This window comes from Alternaria viburni (assembly GCF_023758015.1).
Source record: "Alternaria viburni strain BMP 2772 chromosome Unknown scaffold_20, whole genome shotgun sequence".
NCBI classification, from domain to species: domain Eukaryota; kingdom Fungi; phylum Ascomycota; class Dothideomycetes; order Pleosporales; family Pleosporaceae; genus Alternaria; species Alternaria viburni.
The window spans coordinates 585,439-602,060 of record NW_026055789.1 but is presented as its reverse complement, the minus strand read 5'-3'; the positions used below and the strand labels follow the sequence as shown (position 1 = coordinate 602,060).

Sequence of the window (16,622 nt, the reverse complement as noted above, 5' to 3'; positions counted from 1 at the left end):
GTCCTTCATGGAGTGATTTGTACGAGATGTGTTACCCGGTTTACGCTGCACAAGCATGATTTATAGTTGCATACTATGAAATCTCGAGTGTGTATGTGTAACAGCGTGCTATCTTGTATATAACCGCCATCGATGATACAAATGTCTTATCTGTTTATAGTGAACTACTATTACATCGCCTTTCCGATGAAAGATAATTAACAGAGATGATATCCTTATGAGTCCTCTCTAGATTGACCGCTCCCTACTTCACCCCTAATAAAGCCCACATCTTCATGATGACTGAGAGAATTAGCTCTCTAAAAACATTGGGCTGTGGCACACCCTCTCCATTCACATCAACAATGCCATCCCTTGCTGACACTGTCTTCCACTCCGCATCCGAAATCTCTCTGACCTGCCAGAGAGGATTGATACCCACCCTGGGTGTTCCAGTTAGATAAGCTACAATTGGAATTCGCATTGCAATCAAGACATCTTTGGGGCCGAATCCACTGAGTTGCAATTCGAAGCCATCTCTCGCCCGATCCGCCAGCCACGTATTGAAGTTCAAGTCGCCGACGAGATCTGCTGGTGACCCAGGACGATGACGAACAGTGATCACTGTCTTTGTGGTGTATCGGCGTCGTCGGACCTCAAGGCATTTCCTGTAGAACTCGACGATGGTGGCATGTTCTTTGGAGCCGCGTAAGAAGATATGGAATTGTGGATCATAAGTGCATCCTATGTCGAAATGGCGCGGGATCCAGGTTTCAGGATCTTTGCTAGCACCAAGACCGTACCAATCCTCTGTGACATCGTTATACTCATGTATCTTGAGAATCGTGCCAATGCTGCGGTAATTGTTAACGAAGCTGTGAAGGCTTGTCGAGTCGATAATGAAATGTGAGGGTTCATCACGTAGCGTTTTTAGCTTGGGCGCGAGGTAAGGCGTTGCTTCATCATGAATCAGACGGCAGGTAGCTAGTAGGGCTACTGGCAGGCTCTTCACAGCAAGCGTCATGTATGATGCTTGAGTCGTTTGCTCCTCAGATTCAGACTTGAATGTTGGGTCCTTGAGTCGGTAGTGGCATGTCGAGGTCTCGATTTCCTCGTAGACAATATATCGTAATTCTGCGGGAAGGTCTAGGAACCGGAACGGCTTGTCTTCCGTAGATGCGCAGGCTGGTTTGGAAGAAGATAGTAATGCAGCCATAGTGCTGGATTTGAAGTAACTTGAGTTGAGGCCTCCTTGGTTCAGTCTGTTTGACGCAGATGACTGATCGCAGTGGGTTGATTCCATAGTGGAAAGAGTGTGAGGTCGTTGTAGAACAAAGACCAAAAGCTTTGGCTTTTTCCTTGCCTCCCTCCTCTCTCTGTGAAAGCGCCTTATCAGTCCTGGTAAACAGGCTCAGTGACAGTACGTCCGCGACATTCACTGCGTTTAATGCGTGAAGCGAAGCTCGTATTTTCTGAGTCGTACGCTGGCATCCGTTGGGTCTCTCATGTCACTCCATCCAGTTCCTCGTTTTCTGTGACCCACGGAACATATACGTAAGGGCATCCAGAACACTCAAAAACGGCATCGTCCGCGTCGCATAATTCATATTGGGTATCTCATCATCTCACCTCTTCCCCTTCTTCGCACCCCCCTTCCCCCCCTTCCCTTTCTTCCCACTCCCCGTAATACCCTCCACATCCTTCTTACTCAAACTCAGCGTACCCCCCCTAAACCTGCCTATACTAGGCCCACCAACCCCCCTCTCCCTCTTCTTCTCCGGCCCCTTCTTAACCACCCTATTCTCCCTCTCTAGCACAATACCCGCTTCCTTTGCGTCCGCGCGTCTCTTCTCTTCCGTCGTCCGCGCTTTGTCTATCATGTGTTTGCGCTGTGCCATGGGCATCTTCTTCTGTGTGAAGATGGAGCCTTTGGCGCCGAGCGCTTGGAGGTGCAGGTCTTGTGATTTGTGGCGTGCGGCGCCGGTTGCGACGAGGGTAGGTGTGGAGGTGCCGGAGGAGGAGGCGGAGAGGAGGTGGGATTCGCGGAGGAGGCGTTGGAGGGCCATGTCGTTTTTTAGCATGGAGGATTCGTTGGGGTCGGCGTCGTCGTTTTGCTTCTTCTTGGTTGTGGTGTTCTTTGATGTGGTGGATGCTGAGGTGGGCGGTTTCGACGACATGAAGGCTTTCATTTCTGCTCGTTCCGTCTCGTCCAGTTCGCGCGTTGGGTCTTGGTACTCGATGACTTCGACGTCATTTTCGTTGTCGCTTATGCCTGACCAGTCCGATTCCTCTTCCTCCTCTGCTTCATCTTCCACGGGCGCATCCTCTATCTTCGCTTTCTTAGGCTCCACCGGCAGAGGCTTGAACTTTGCCTCGAATGCGCGCCGGAATATCGCCTGGAGATCTTCTGCGCCGGAGTCGTCGCCCGAGCCGGAAGAGGGAGAAGGCGATCGCGACGGTTGTTCGAGTTCTTTGCGCGTTACGCGCTTCCGTTTTCCAAGTACGGGCGCCATTATCGTGTCGTTGTGCTGGGCTGTGCTGTTCTGAGCGCAAGCCGGGGCGATCCAAAAGTTCGACCTGGGAAATTCTTAGCGCCAAATGCTCGCTCGGACCTCCGTCTTTCACTCGACCCCTCCCCCGCAACACCACCATCACCACACGTACATATCGCAAGATGACGCGTTTTCGCCCTTGCATAGACCTACACGCCGGAAGCGTCAAGCAAATCGTCGGCGGCACACTCAACACCACCACCCCCGACGTCCTGAAGACGAACTGGACCTCCGAGCACCCTTCCGCTTTCTACGCCGACCTATACAAACAACATGACCTAACAGGCGCACACGTCATAATGCTCGGTCCAGGAAACGACCAAGTAGCGCAAGAAGCATTGGAAGCATGGAAAGGCGGCATGCAAGTTGGCGGTGGGATCACCGAGAAGAACGCGGCGGAATGGATTGAGAGAGGCGCGGACAAGGTGAGCTTTGCTCTATAGCAACACACTCATACTATCATAAAAGGTAGATAAACTAATCGACGCGCAGTAGGTAATCATAACATCGTACCTCTTCCCCTCCTCCACCTTCTCCATGGACCGCCTCCGCGCCGTCCTCCAAGCCCTCGACAACGACAAAACAAAACTCGTCATCGACCTCTCGTGCCGAAGGAAAGACGACAAGTGGTTCGTTGCGACCAACAAGTGGCAGACCATCACCGACTTGGAATTGAACCAGGGTAAGTACAATACACCCAAGCCCTTCTTCACGATCCCAGAACAACACCTAACAAACACAAATAGAATCGATATCCCTCCTCGAACCCCACTGCAGCGAGTTCCTCATCCACGCCGCCGACGTCGAAGGCCTACAACGCGGTATCGACCACGAACTCGTTACCAAGCTGGCGGAATGGTGTAGCATACCCGTCACGTATGCCGGTGGAGGCCGGTCGATTGAGGATCTAGAATTGGTGAAGGAGCTGAGCAAGGGCAAGGTGGATCTTACCATCGGCAGCGCACTGGATATCTTTGGCGGTTCGGGCGTCAAGTTCCAGGACTGCGTCAAGTGGAATGCGGAGCAGGCATAAGTGAGCAGGTCGTATGGTCGGACAAGACTCTGATGGCTGCCACATTGCTCGTAGGGGTGGAATTTGGAATTTACATTGGATTGGTGACTGCATAGCTGAGAAGGCCATCTACATCAATCCATCAATCCATCACACCAAGCAAACCGCGTCAAAATGAATGCAAACAATCACATTCTTCCCTCTCTCGGCCCATCAAACTGCCCTTTTATCTAGAGGCAGACGAGCCAAACTAAGCCTTCACTGGCTACAATAGCCATGCATGCATGCATCAAACTCCACTTTGAAAAGAACAGAAAATCCCCCCCTTGAACCCCAAAATCGTGTTACTCAATCAAGCATCTTAAAACCATGGGAGGAAAAGCCGTGCCCAAATGTGGTGTGGTGGAGCGACGAAAAACCGTGCAAGCGCGTAATGGAAATGCCTGGAATGAAATCTTTCTTCAATCTTCTTTCGTCCAGGTCTTTGCAAGTTATACAGTGAGGCAATAAACGACATGTAGAGAAGGTATAAGGTGGTTCGGTGTCACGCGGTCGTGTTTGAGGGCGTGTGTTGTCATCTGGTACTGTTAGTATATGCTCAATGTATGGTGTGTAGTGGTGCAACTTACGTTCTTCAGACGCCAGCTCGTGGTGTGCCAACTGCACTTGTCATTGTGCTAAGACCACCGTGCACGCTGCCACCGTCGTCGTAATCTTGCCATTCTGGGAAGTCCGCGGTTGCTTCACGGAGCTTGTCAAGTGCGGTCTGTTCGATGAGATTGGCGTCTTGGAAGAGCAGCGATGTGTCCTCATTGTATGTGCGACAGTTGTTACACAACAAGCCAAGGTCTTGACGGAATTGCTTCACAGACTGGTACTCCTTCTTGTTGATCTTCTTCTCGATCTGTTTCATGCAGATGGGGTTCTTGATCAGCTGGTAGTAGTCTGGGTAGTCCCACTTGTCCGGCAGTTCGATGAATGGGTCGATGATACCGCGGTTGGGAATGTTCGGGTCTTGCGACTCCTCTTCCAGATCGTTGAGAGCTTCGTAAACAACATTGACGACCTTCTGAAGCGACGCTCGCTGGTCAGGAAGCAACATGTCCTTGGCTGGAGCAGGTCGACCGCGCTTCCGAGGTGCGAGGTCAACGTCGAGGGAGGCTTCGTCGGCTTTGCGCTTTTCAGCCTTGGGTTTACGACCTCGCTTCTTCGGCATAGGTTCTTCTGAACTAGCACGTGAAGGCACAGGCGAATCCTCGTCACGCGCTCCGCCACTCTTCCTACCCCGCTTGGCGACCTTGGCTTCTTTGCGGGCGATAGCAGCTTCGATAGTGTCTTCGTCGTTGTCGACAGCCTCCAACCACTGCTCCTCGGTAAGACCGTCATCGTACTTGACGCGAGTACGCTCTCGAGCGCCACGACCAGCTGGTGTGTCATCCTTCTCGTCGACAATGGGCGCCTCCTCGTTAAGGTAGATGTCGGGTAACTCGCTCTCACCGATCAAGCGACCGAGCGGCTTACCTGGACCATATGGATCTTCAGCCGCACGCTTCCTATCCATCTCCTGGAATGTTATCAGCTCATGGTCGTGACGCATCATGATCTGGTTCAGGTCGTCATCGTCCATCTCCTCTTGTTCAAGGCTCTCAGCCGCTTCAGCAGACTCCAACATGATACGCAACATGGCGTCTCGCTCGTCATCCTTGGACTTGTTGTCGAATTTACCAGCTTGGATGACCTTGCCGTCCATGTCCAACTTGTAGTTGGCTCGCTCGAGAATCTTCTCTTCAACCGAGTTGGAAGTGATAAGACGCAAAATGCGGACCTCGTTCTTCTGACCAATACGATGAGCACGATCCTGGGCTTGTAAATCCTGGTGAGGATTCCAATCTGAGTCGTAAATGATGACTGTATCGGCAGTCTGCAGGTTCAGTCCAAGACCACCGGCACGCGTTGAAAGCAGGAAGCAGAAGTATGGTGAGTCGGGAGCATTGAACAACCTCAGTAGATCGGATCGGTCATCTGCCTTGGTCGCTCCGTCCAGACGCAGGTACATCATACCTCGCAGCCGCAAGTAATCCTCCATGATGTTCATAATTTGTGTCATCTGGAAGAACATGAGGACACGATGGCCTGTAGCCTGGAACTTGGGTAGAATGCGGTCAAGCAATTCGAATTTGCCGGCCGCACGCCATAGGAGATCGTTGGTGCCCTTGGTTGGATTCATGACGTCCTCAACCTCTTCAAACACGAACGGATGGTTACACAGCTTACGCAACTGCATCAACATGTTGCTCAGACCGCGCATACCAGTCTTTCCGCCTTTGCCGTCGCTAACCATGAGTCGGTTATGTGTAACAAGTTGCTTGTACAGCTTTGCCTGAAGAGTTGAGAAGTTGCACTTGATCACACGCTCGGTCTTGTCGGGAAGATCCTTCTCGACATCGCGCTTGAGACGACGGAGCAAGAAAGGCCTAAGCACCTTATGAAGACGACGAATGACGAGCAACTGCTCTTCTTCTGTAAGCTCCATTTTGTCTTGACCTCCAGTATTGGCGAAGGGAGTGTTGAACCACTCGTCGAAGGAAGTGGCTGACTTGAAGATCGTAGGGAGAACGAAGTTCAGCATAGCCCACAGTTCCGTGAGGTTGTTTTGCAGTGGGGTACCGGTAAGAATGAGACGATAACGGGTTGTGTAGTACTGTGTGATGGTCATGCTGAGCTTCGAGCCGGCGTTCTTCATACGGTGACCCTCGTCAACAATCATGTGTACCCACTTGATCTTGCTGAGGACTGGTCTGTCCTTGATGATGAACTCGTATGTGGTGAGGAGAACCTGGAACTGGCCCCATCGAATCTGCTGCTGGTACTGCTTACGCGAGTTGGGAGGACCCTTGTAGACAATCTTGGTAACGCTCGGCGCCCACTTCTCGAACTCGTTGGTCCAGTTGGTGAGTGTACTCAGTGGTACAATAACCAGGTAAGGTCCTGGCTGTCGCTTCTTCTCGATAAGGTAGGTGATCAAACTGATGGTCTGGATAGTCTTTCCGAGACCCATCTCGTCTGCAAGGATACCGTTCAGGTTGTTGTTGTACAGGGATATCATCCACTGCAGACCCTTCAGTTGGTATTCCTTCAGGGTACCTCCAACCAAGTTGGAAGCCTGCTCTGTGACCTCCTCCTTGACGCGATGAGCAATCTCATAGTAGTCAGTCTTCTTCTTGCCCGGACGATCTTCTTCATCACCAGACTCGGCTTCGCTCTCCACTTCGGGCTCCTCTGGCTCGTATGAGTTGTTTGCGGATCGCTGTTGTGCCTTGACGGAATCGGCGAGTTGCTTCAAGAAACCATCGGTCTGCTTGAGCAAGTGAGAGATACGAGTATCCTTGGCTTGGCCCAAAAGCTTGAGGTAGGTCTCTTCGTCGTTGGACTTGAGAGCCTGCAGACGTTGCTTCGCGGTGCGCTCGATGCGCTTCTGCTCTTCCTTCTCGATGTTCTGGTGGGTGGTGATCATGGTACGACCAAGCTTCTGCAGACGCATACGCTGAGCCGTGCCAGATTCTTGCAACTCCGTGCGGTGCTTGCGGATAGCATCGATGAACTCGTGGTGCTTCTTCTTCTCCTTGGTCTCGCGTGCGTCGCGTTGTTGCTTCTCCAGCTTCTCGGTAAGACGGGCTTCACGCATCGATTGCTTCTTGAGGCGTCGGTATACGGTTCGGTTCGCTGTCATCGCAAGGTTGTCAGCGTGGATCATCTGCTGGGCGATCTCTCTCCGCAGTTTCCGTTGCTTCTCCAACAGGTTAAGCTTCTTCTGCTCAATGACTAGGGCCAGTTTGACCTTGCCATCATCTTCGGGTGTGTCGGTCTTGCTGGTATCCCAAGAACCGATGTTTGCGTGGACCTTCTCCAGTTCGGCCCTCCTCGCGGTGAGACGGTTGTAGAGGAGGATTTCGCGCTCCTTGCGTATGTCTTCCATGCTCTGCTGGACCGCATCCATGTCAACGCCCTGAGGCATGATAGTTGCGAGGTATGGTCGGTTCTTGCGCTGGGTGTGGGAGATGTAGTTCACGTCGCGGAAGGCTTCGCTGCTCCAAGGATCGATAAAGGTATCGGGAAGACGAGGTAGAGTCCGGGTTTCCTGTACTGCGCCGCCATTTGCGCTCGAGGCGCTGCCTGCACGGGTGGCATTGTCGAGCATCTGAGAGGCGGCAGCTACCGCCTCGGCAGCGTTCTGGGGCTTCTTGGCTTGGTGGTGACCAAAGATCTGCTGCTGCATGTTAGAGGGTAACGGAAGACCCTTGGAAAGGTGCTTGAAAGCTCCAATCTGGGCGCGCAGCATAAGGAGTTGATCTTTGTTCAGCGGCATTGAGCCAGCGGTCGCTGATGTAGGGGTCTGGCCGTCGCCTTGAGGAGCTTGGCCGCCAGCAGTCGCAGTCTGGATGGTAGCTGAAGGGCCGCTCGAGGCAGGCGCAGGCGTAGCGACTTTGCCCTCAGTGGGAGCAGCTGGCTTGGTGCCATTAGACATGGCCATGCCGGCGCCGTTCTGTTGTGCGGCTTGGGGGTTCATCTGGCCTTGTTGGCGCTGCATTTGCTGTTGCCGTAGCATCTTCTGCTGTTGCTGGAACTGATTTTGCTTCTGCACCATGGTGAGAAGATTGCGCGCCTTGATGAACTCGGGGTTGGTCTCGGGTACGCCTTGTTGCTTCATCTGGGTGTAGCGCTAAAGACGGTGTTAGTGAGCTTCTCGAGCAAAGGTAACTGCCGAGGGCGCAAGGGAACACGCGGCTAAGTGGCAGTACGTACCTGGAAGACCTGCTGAATCTGCTCGCGCGTAATGTTAGCGGCGAGCGGGCCCTGCCCAGGCATTTCTGGGTTGGCTTGAACCGACGCCATGGTGGTGGTGGTTCAGTATAAATGTTGTGGTGCGCGGTGGATGGCCAAGATGCGAGATGTCGACTCTCGACGCGGTCGCGGGTCGAGGTAGGCAGCAGTCGCGCAATTATGAGGGAAAGACAGTCGCGGGAGGGATGGGGTGCGCGTGCAGCGATTCTATAACATTATCGTGCGGCGTCGTGGTGGTGGCGGCCGTTGTGTTGATGAAGCCGATGAAAGACCTTCGGGGGTGCGCCGTTGGCAGAGTCGCGTTGTGTGGTGAGGCTGAAGGGGGTGCGCGCAATTTCGGTGGGGGAGGTGGCAAAGGCGCGGGCGCGCTCTAAAAGCGTTGGAAACCGCTATACGCGTCGTGGACAGCGTGTTGCGGGGATATTGAGATGCGGGCGCAACTGGGAGTGATATCGGGAGTGGTGTTGAACGTCTGCTGCGGCGGGCTGGGACGTCCTCTAGCCTGGAGCGTTGTTGCGTCGCAATCGAGTTAGCGCCTTGGCAGTCATGTGATAGGCTCAATTGGGGCTGTGGCCAATCAGCGCGTGGTGGGCGTCCTGCTGCGCTGCTTTCACTCCTCCTCGTCCGTCTTCATTCACGTTCACTGAAGCAGTGGTTGTGGGGTAGACAGATAAACAACGCGCTTGACGTGGACTAGTGCCGAATAAGCCACCGCATCGGAGGCGGAGGAACGAGTGGAGTGGGTGCCACGTCCACGACCCCTCTAAACCTGCTACCACAGTCCAGCGAACATCAAACCCCTATCCCGTTCTTACCAGGCCTGTTCCCAGTGTTAATCTCGGTCAGGCATGCTCAAATCATGGACTGAGGTGCCTCATCCTAACCCTATGCCTGCTTAGCGACTCTATCAGCTAAAAAGGCCTTGGTGGTGAGGAATTTGGATTTGCGCTGAACGACGGTGTGAGGCTCCAATCGCTCTATTTAGCCATCCGCAACGATGCTCTATCGCACACACACATATTTCGAAAGGCCAGGCAACTGGAACATCTCCTCCTCAATTTCTAGTGCCTGGAGGATTTTGCTTTTTGATCAGCGCATTCATCTAGTCCAAGCGTAATCATGTTGGTTCCAAGTTCAGACTGGGCAGGGTTCTGCGACCAGGGCAATCTAAAGATGCTACAATCTTGGCAAAGATGTCATTCAGCTACGGACGCATTGCCAACTATGTACATATCGAGCTCACGCCAACTCTACTCTTTTCCAATATTCTCACGACTAGACCTAGTTCCTAAGTGAGTGTAGGTGCAGTCCAGTCAATGTATGTCGCAGCATCGGCACCAGAGGGGCCCTTCTCGATGTTTGCCGTGTTCGAGCTCTGGTTGAGCAGAAATTTGTTGATGAACGCAGTAAGGTCAGTCTGCTGGTTGGATGGGAACGAACAGTGGTTATGGTTGCCAGAGCCAGTGAAGCCCATGTTGTCCGGCACACCCAAAGCCTTGTAGATGAGCCGACCAGCCTTCATGCAGGCAGTAGTAGAAACGGGACCGAGCCAGTCAATCTCGTTCTCAATGACTAGCAGACCACGAGGAGCAACCATACCAGCGAGTTGATGATGGTCGGTAGCGAGAGTGTTCGCCTTCGTGCTGAACGAGTTGAACCTCGTGGAGAACCAAACATTTTCGCCGACGATCTGGCTGGAGGTCTGAATGTTCTTTCCCTTGGCCTTCTCAGAGTCGGAGATGCGCCAGCAGGCGGCACCACCAGAGCCAGACTCCTGGGGCAGACCCAGAGCGATACGGTCAACAAGCGCGGCCGCGACGAAAGCACCTTTTCCGTTGCGAGAACATCCAGTCACACCAACGCGCTTGGGGTCGATGCCAACGCTAGGAGTGGCCTCAAGAGCATCGATGATGCGGTCGACACCCCATGCCCAGGCGGTGAGAGCACCAGCACTATGGCTGGAACCGTACAGGTCGAAGAACTTGCCTTTTCCACGGCTGTTGCCACCCTGTTGCTGAGCGATATCGTCGTTGTTGAAAGTGATTGTCGCGACATTGCTTGGGACTGGGAGACTGGCAGCACCATATGCGATGATGGCAGGGAAAGGGCCAGTTCCGCTGGGCTTCTTGATGGAGACCGAGAAGGAAACCGACTTTCCTCCCTCAGTCGAGGTGATGGAAAGAGAGGAGCCAGAGAAGGTGGCCGTAACGCTTGATGGCTTCTTGGGGAAGTCACCGAGCTCTTGCGCCTGCATGGCAGCGCTGACCTCCTTGTTCTTGCATGCGAAGTCCGCTTTCGTAGTAACAGCCCTTCCGTCGAAGAACTTGAAGGGGTTCGGCAACTTGGAGTTGGCGGTGGAGGGAAAAGTCGTTGGGACAGTGCATGTCGCGTCCTGGCGTTTCTCCGTAGCCGGTGCCGCAAGGACGGTCGTAGCGAGGAGTGGGAGGACGAGTGAGTATTTCATGGTGGGCGATTCGGTGATATCGTAAACCTTATGGACCAACACTAACGATTGCTGGCGGGTTTTCGTCTCTTATATAGTGACGATGACCTCCACAAGCATTCCGTGTTCCCGCGGGGAAATATAGCCACTATATGAATGCAGGAGTATGACAAAGTGAGCTTCGTAGCGTGACTGCTCTGCAATAAAGCCAACACGTCTTGGCGCCTGCTGGTCTCCTTCATGCTCGCCACGCGCTTGAGGAGCAGGGGTTATCATAGCAGAGTGTCATGGCTGCTACATTTGCGAGACCCATTTCTAGCGTAAGTGCTAGAGGCTAGTCCGTAGAGACTCGTGTAGGATGATATACTGCGTTTTTGTATGATGCCATTGATACAGTCTTGCATGAGAATGTTGGATACACAACGTCTCCCATGTAACTCATGCAAGCATCTACGGTACTGCCTTCAGCAAGTAGCACAACCTTTTCCTGCATCGACAGCTCATTGATGGGAAAATTAGTCGTCATCTGTATAGTCGGTGTCATCGATTGGAGTGCGAAAGTTCCCTTGAGCCGCGAGGAGACCGCCTCGCACTATAACACCCATGACCTGCCGTGTCTCCCAAAACGAGAAGTGACCACCTGAACTACGTTCCAATCCGGGTATTGTAGACTCATATGGGCATGGCGCAGTGAAGCGGATGCCATGCCAGGACTTCGAAATGGACCTCGTCACAACGTTAGAGTCGATTGGACGCAAGAAGACGTATGCACTCTAGAAGCCCTGGCTCGACCATTGAATGGAAATTAATACCGCCATCGCGGATTTCTGTGCTTCCCCACGTTGCGGGGTGCAGTGGGGCTCTTTCTGAAGTGCCGTTTAGCCTGTGCGTCGGCCATGCAAGATCACCCGGCAGTGTATGATCGACATTGATTCCACTATGTGTAGACCTCTGATCAGTAATCCGTGGAGACATGTTGTTACTTGTATCTTCAACATCCTGCTCAGAGGTCCCTCTGTGGTCTCAACAAGTAAGAGAACTGCGACCTATGCCTTCAAGTATCAGCGTGGAAGGGCCCTTAGGAGACACAGGATGAGTTGTCGCGTGCAATTCATCGTTATTTGCAGTTCTGGCACTGTGTCAAGGTTCTGCGACACCTGCTGCTGTTGCGTTTGTTCTAGTACTGGAAAAGCCCACGCCCCTACTATCGCAACATGCATGAAACGGCCATGAGTCTCGCATGTCAGGGAGACATCCAAGGTCGCAATCGTTGTTGCTGTTCGCGAGAGGTGAGATCGAAAAGCTACACTGTCTCCAAGCTCTTGTTCTAGCCTAGTAGACTGTATGGCGTTGTCTTGAGGTCGCGTTCAACTATGAGAATCAGCTTCCATATGGATGCGCGGCGTATAGGAACGAGGAACGGTGCCCAGGTTAGGGAGAAAGAGCTCTAGTGATGATGATCAAAGTTGAAAATAGTAATGTGGAAGGAGCCCTGAAGCAGCGGGCAAGACCCGTAGTCGCTCGCGCTTGCCAGAAACCCTGGCGCTAGTGTTCGCGGCTTCGGCACCCCTCCTGCGGCCTCACGGGAGTTTCAGCGGCGTCCACGAAATCTTGAGGAAAGTTATAAAACCGAACAGCGCTGCGCAACAGTATCAGTTGTATGTGTTCGTCATATCCTCGTCATCTTAGATCAAAAGAGAAGGAAGTAAAGGTGAGGTCTGACTGGCTACTTCCAAAGCAAGTGTAGATTTCAAAGCAGTCCACCGCTCATTGGCCAATCGCCTCTACCCTCCCCATAACCGTACATATGAAGAGAGCTCTCCCATCTCCAACGGTCGATACTTTCAAATCGGCCAAAATGACAGGCGAGCGGCAAGCAGCGGATGCTATCCGGTTCTACGACTCGAAATCCTGGGATTACGACGCTACCTGGCACAACGATTTCACCAGGCGGTTCATGTCCTATCTCGATATTCAACCAGGGCAACAAGTTCTGGATCTGGCATGTGGCACCGGGCTGTTGACATTCCGCGAGGCAGAGGCGGTAGGACCACAGGGGCATGTCATTGGAGTTGATGTCACCCCCGGTATGCTCGCGGTCGCTACTCACAGAAAGACCCAAGGAGGGGACAAATACGCAAACACAACTTTCCTTCAAGGCGACGTCCTGCATTTAGAAGAAACGGAAGCACTCAAAGGAAAGCAGTTTGACGTCATCACAGTGGCTTCTGCTCTAGTCTTGTTTCCCGATCCAAAAGCTGCGATTGAGCATTGGGCAGGGTTCCTGAAGCCTGGAGGCGTCATTGCCATGGATGCGACACATCCGAGGAACTTGGTCTCCGGCATGGTACTGGAGAGGGTTGCCCGCAGATTGGAACTTCCCATTCCATACAATCGTTCATGGAGCAAATCCGAAGACACCTTGAAGCAGATGCTGGAGTCTGCGGGCGTGGAGGTAGATCAAGTTGTTACCGTAGAGAGTCAAGCGGGATACGGCAGACGCTTCTATGAGATGGAGCAGTGGGACGACTTCTTCGTCGAAAATGTGATTGTCAAGGACGTTGCGAGAACATTTGCGAACAATGACATTCGAAGGAAAGCGCAAAAGATCTACAAGGAAGAGTGGGAGAAGTTGGCGATAGACGGAAAGATTGAGGAGATTGACTCGGTCTTCCTCGGTATTGCGCGGAGACGTAAGTGACCCAAAGAGCTGAACCAGACGAAACTAACGTGCCATCTAGCTGCGGACGGTTCGAGATATGTGCCGCAAGTTATACAAGATGGCGTTGTCTTCAAAGGTGGATGTCGCTGCGGTGGCGTGCAATACACGTCGAGCGCCGCACCTTCAGACATCACACTGTGCCATTGTCGCGCATGTCAGCAAGTCTCAGGCTCTGGCTTTCTGCCCTTCACACACGTTCCCAAAGACAGCATCTCCTTCACGTATGCGGATACGCGCACAGTCCTAAGACTATCGGCCGTTGCGGAACGTACCTTTTGCTCGGGCTGCGGAGCTCCGATCTCTATGTCATATCCCTCCGATCCCGACGGTCTAGGGTTGTGCATGGCAACGGTCGATCTGGAGACCCTTAAGACGGAAGTGGCACCCAAAGTGGTGAAGCATATATTCCTGCGAGAAAAGGCGCCCTGGGTGGTACTTCCCGAAGATGGAACGGAGCGGTGGGGCACATCAGAAGACGCGCACCTGCTCGCGCAGAGCTAGACAGTTCGAATAAAAGTGTAGCTACAAGAAGATGCGGTGAACTCGTAAGGGTACGCGATTATTCGGTGTGAAGATTTGTGGGGTAAGTGCAGTGGGCGAGTGGGAGTACCTCCACTGATGGGAGACAGATGTGTGATGCCGCAATCACGGGATACCGCGACCAGTGTCTCAGTCGCTGAATATCCTGTTGTTGAGCGAGCGTCTTCAGATAGGCCTTCCCTGCTCATTTCAACGCGTACTGGGCCGTGCGCTAACTGTTGCACGATGAAATGTTTCGAAACGCGAACGCAGACCGAACGGCTTGCAAACAGGGACGAAGCCAGCTTACAGGCTGTCTTGCATTAGAGCATTCTGGCTGGCAAGGTGTCATTGGACTCTGTAAGCGACGGCTACGTGTTGCGGTGTGCGTTGCGTACGTGATGGGGCGAGCTAGCCCTCCCAGCCTCACAAAATCTAGTTCCCTGCCACGCTGTTTCCTGCCAACCACGCGAAACAGCCCTCGAGGACAAAACCTCGCCCTTTGCTCACGAAACATTGAACCCTCTTTTTGCTCTCTGGTACACTATACCGGCAGTGACACATTTTACTGCGTCTCTTACCACTTCTACCACCAAACATTCGTTGACCGCCGCTTTACCTTCCCACGACCCTCGTTCCGCCTTGTTATCGATAGATTGACAGTGTTGGCCGGGTTACCCTCAACACAACCCCGCCTAGCAGCAGCATTGAAACCGTTGCTTTCGCGTTTCATACGTAAACATCCATCTGCTCGACGATCCTTGGGCGACTGACGCATTCCTCGCCCGCTGACCAGCGTGCCTTCTTGCAATCCCGGCACCGGACGTCCTTTAGCGGCTGTAGTTTGGAATGAGCCGCAACGCCCCTCACAACGTGGAGCTCCAACAGCCGCCTCAGGCCCCTTATGCGACGCACCGCTCGAACCACAGTCGAAAGATCTCGAGTCCCGTGGTCGGCGACCAAGTGCACAGCTTCGACGACGTGGACATTACCGGCCTTCAACCACCACCTTCCGCTTTAACACCCACTACTGCAACGGCATATGACCCACATGCACCTTCCCCACTAGAAGACTTCCCTCGATCTGGCCGAACACATCAGCGGACATTGACTGGCACTATCTTCGACAACTTCAATCGCGCAACATCGACAATCCAGCAACATACTTCAAGAGCATCTTCACCTACAAAGTCCTTGGCAAGCTTCATCCCCTCCAGAGGCGCTATCGAGTCCAGCGCTAGCCAGCCTAAGATTAGGGCACTCCAAAACTGGTTCAACGGCTCCTCTGCACCCGTGACGCTGGGTGTCGGACAGCAAGACGAGTACTCGGATTCTGGTTCGGAGTCGGGAGAGGAATACGACTCTGAGTCTGAGGAGGAGGAAGAGCAGAGAGGCAGCAACATGATGACCAACCTCTTCAACCGCGGCTCTTCCCTTACGAGGGGCACATCGCAGAGCCCGAGACGATCAGACGACACCCAGACCCCGAGCAAGGCCCCGAGCCAGCCCACCACTAGCAGCAAGTTCGCGTGGCTGCTGTCCACGCAAAAGAACGCCGCTGTACCCCCTCCGCAGCAGTCTCCCACATACCACAACCCCGACGATGAGCTCCTCAACTTGAGCATCTCGCAGTCGCTCTTCCCACACGGACCTGCCGATCCACTGGCGCCCTCTTCCTTCCACGACCTCCTCACCAACGCCGAAGCGCTGCTCTCTCGCTACCAGACTGCATACCGCCAACTCTCTACCGCGTTGGGAGATGCACATGCCGAACAAAGTGCGCAGGATGACGAGCTTGACGAGGCTGAGACACGAGCAAGGCATTTGAAGATGCAGCTGGAGACAATGGCGGCGAAGGCAGTTGAGCAAGACGAGCAGATGCGAAGCCTCATGGAGGACCTTGCGTTTGAGCGAAAGGCTCGTCAAGAGGAAGAGGCGGCTCGTAAGAGGAGTCTAGCCCTCATCAGAGGCGCACCACAGTGCGACCACGCTTCATGCCAGGAGAACGCCCGCCGCCACAACCGCGTGTCCGGCTCGGAGATCAGCGTCGATTCCGGCTTCGAGTCTGAAGCCGAGACCGATGCCGCAAGCGTCTTCTCAAGAAGCTGCCTCAGCCCCACCGGCACCGACCGCTCCTCCATCCTCGACACCGATACCCACGACATCACACCCAAGGGCCGCAAGCCGCAACCCTTGAAACGTGGAAGCACATACGAGCAGAGGCAAGAGGGCAAAGTCGACATCGCAAAAGGCGGATGGGGATGCGCGAATTGCCAGGGCGGTGCACAATCCGCTGTTTGGGGTCGTCTGGCAAAGGAGCGAGAGGAGAACCGCTCGCTCAGACTGAGGGTCGAGACCCTGGAGGAGGCTGTTGACGGTGCTCTCAATGCCGTCGCTGGCGCTTGGGGCGTGTAAATCCCCGTGTACAAACATACATGACTTTGGAGTATATTGGCGTTTGGTATACCACTGCTTGACGATTGGATGACTATCAGATTGGTTTAGTCTTTGGAAAGATGCAGCGCATCATAGTTTAGTGTAGCATGAACCACG

General features: G+C 53.5%; 6 protein-coding genes across 6 annotated transcripts; 3 read left to right on the top strand and 3 right to left on the bottom strand.

The window, feature by feature from the left end:
• Positions 1-1,604: 1,604 nt before the first annotated feature.
• J4E79_008560 (uncharacterized protein) lies at positions 1,605-2,492 on the bottom strand (the record flags this gene model as incomplete). Its single annotated transcript, XM_049357415.1, has 1 exon — positions 1,605-2,492. The coding sequence occupies one exon, from the start codon at positions 2,490-2,492 to the stop codon at positions 1,605-1,607; it is 888 nt and encodes a 295-aa protein (XP_049208313.1).
• Positions 2,493-2,653: 161 nt separating this feature from the next.
• On the top strand, positions 2,654-3,564 carry HIS7 (Histidine biosynthesis bifunctional protein hisB; the record flags this gene model as incomplete). The annotated part of the gene is made up of 3 exons (XM_049357414.1): positions 2,654-2,956; positions 3,027-3,213; positions 3,278-3,564. 3 exons carry the CDS (start codon positions 2,654-2,656, stop codon positions 3,562-3,564), a joined length of 777 nt encoding a protein of 258 aa, XP_049208312.1.
• A 613-nt stretch (positions 3,565-4,177) lies between these two features.
• J4E79_008558 (uncharacterized protein) lies at positions 4,178-8,436 on the bottom strand (the record flags this gene model as incomplete). The annotated part of the gene is made up of 2 exons (XM_049357413.1): positions 4,178-8,263; positions 8,347-8,436. The coding sequence occupies 2 exons, from the start codon at positions 8,434-8,436 to the stop codon at positions 4,178-4,180; spliced, it is 4,176 nt and encodes a 1,391-aa protein (XP_049208311.1).
• A 1,237-nt stretch (positions 8,437-9,673) lies between these two features.
• Positions 9,674-10,849, bottom strand: J4E79_008557 (uncharacterized protein; the record flags this gene model as incomplete). Its single annotated transcript, XM_049357412.1, has 1 exon — positions 9,674-10,849. One exon carries the CDS (start codon positions 10,847-10,849, stop codon positions 9,674-9,676), a length of 1,176 nt encoding a protein of 391 aa, XP_049208310.1.
• A 1,837-nt stretch (positions 10,850-12,686) lies between these two features.
• On the top strand, positions 12,687-14,051 carry J4E79_008556 (uncharacterized protein; the record flags this gene model as incomplete). The annotated part of the gene is made up of 2 exons (XM_049357411.1): positions 12,687-13,521; positions 13,720-14,051. The coding sequence occupies 2 exons, from the start codon at positions 12,687-12,689 to the stop codon at positions 14,049-14,051; spliced, it is 1,167 nt and encodes a 388-aa protein (XP_049208309.1).
• Positions 14,052-14,918: 867 nt separating this feature from the next.
• Positions 14,919-16,484, top strand: J4E79_008555 (uncharacterized protein; the record flags this gene model as incomplete). Its single annotated transcript, XM_049357410.1, is given in 2 exon segments — positions 14,919-16,011; positions 16,027-16,484. The coding sequence occupies 2 exon segments, from the start codon at positions 14,919-14,921 to the stop codon at positions 16,482-16,484; spliced, it is 1,551 nt and encodes a 516-aa protein (XP_049208308.1).
• Between the last annotated feature and the right edge of the window lie 138 nt (positions 16,485-16,622).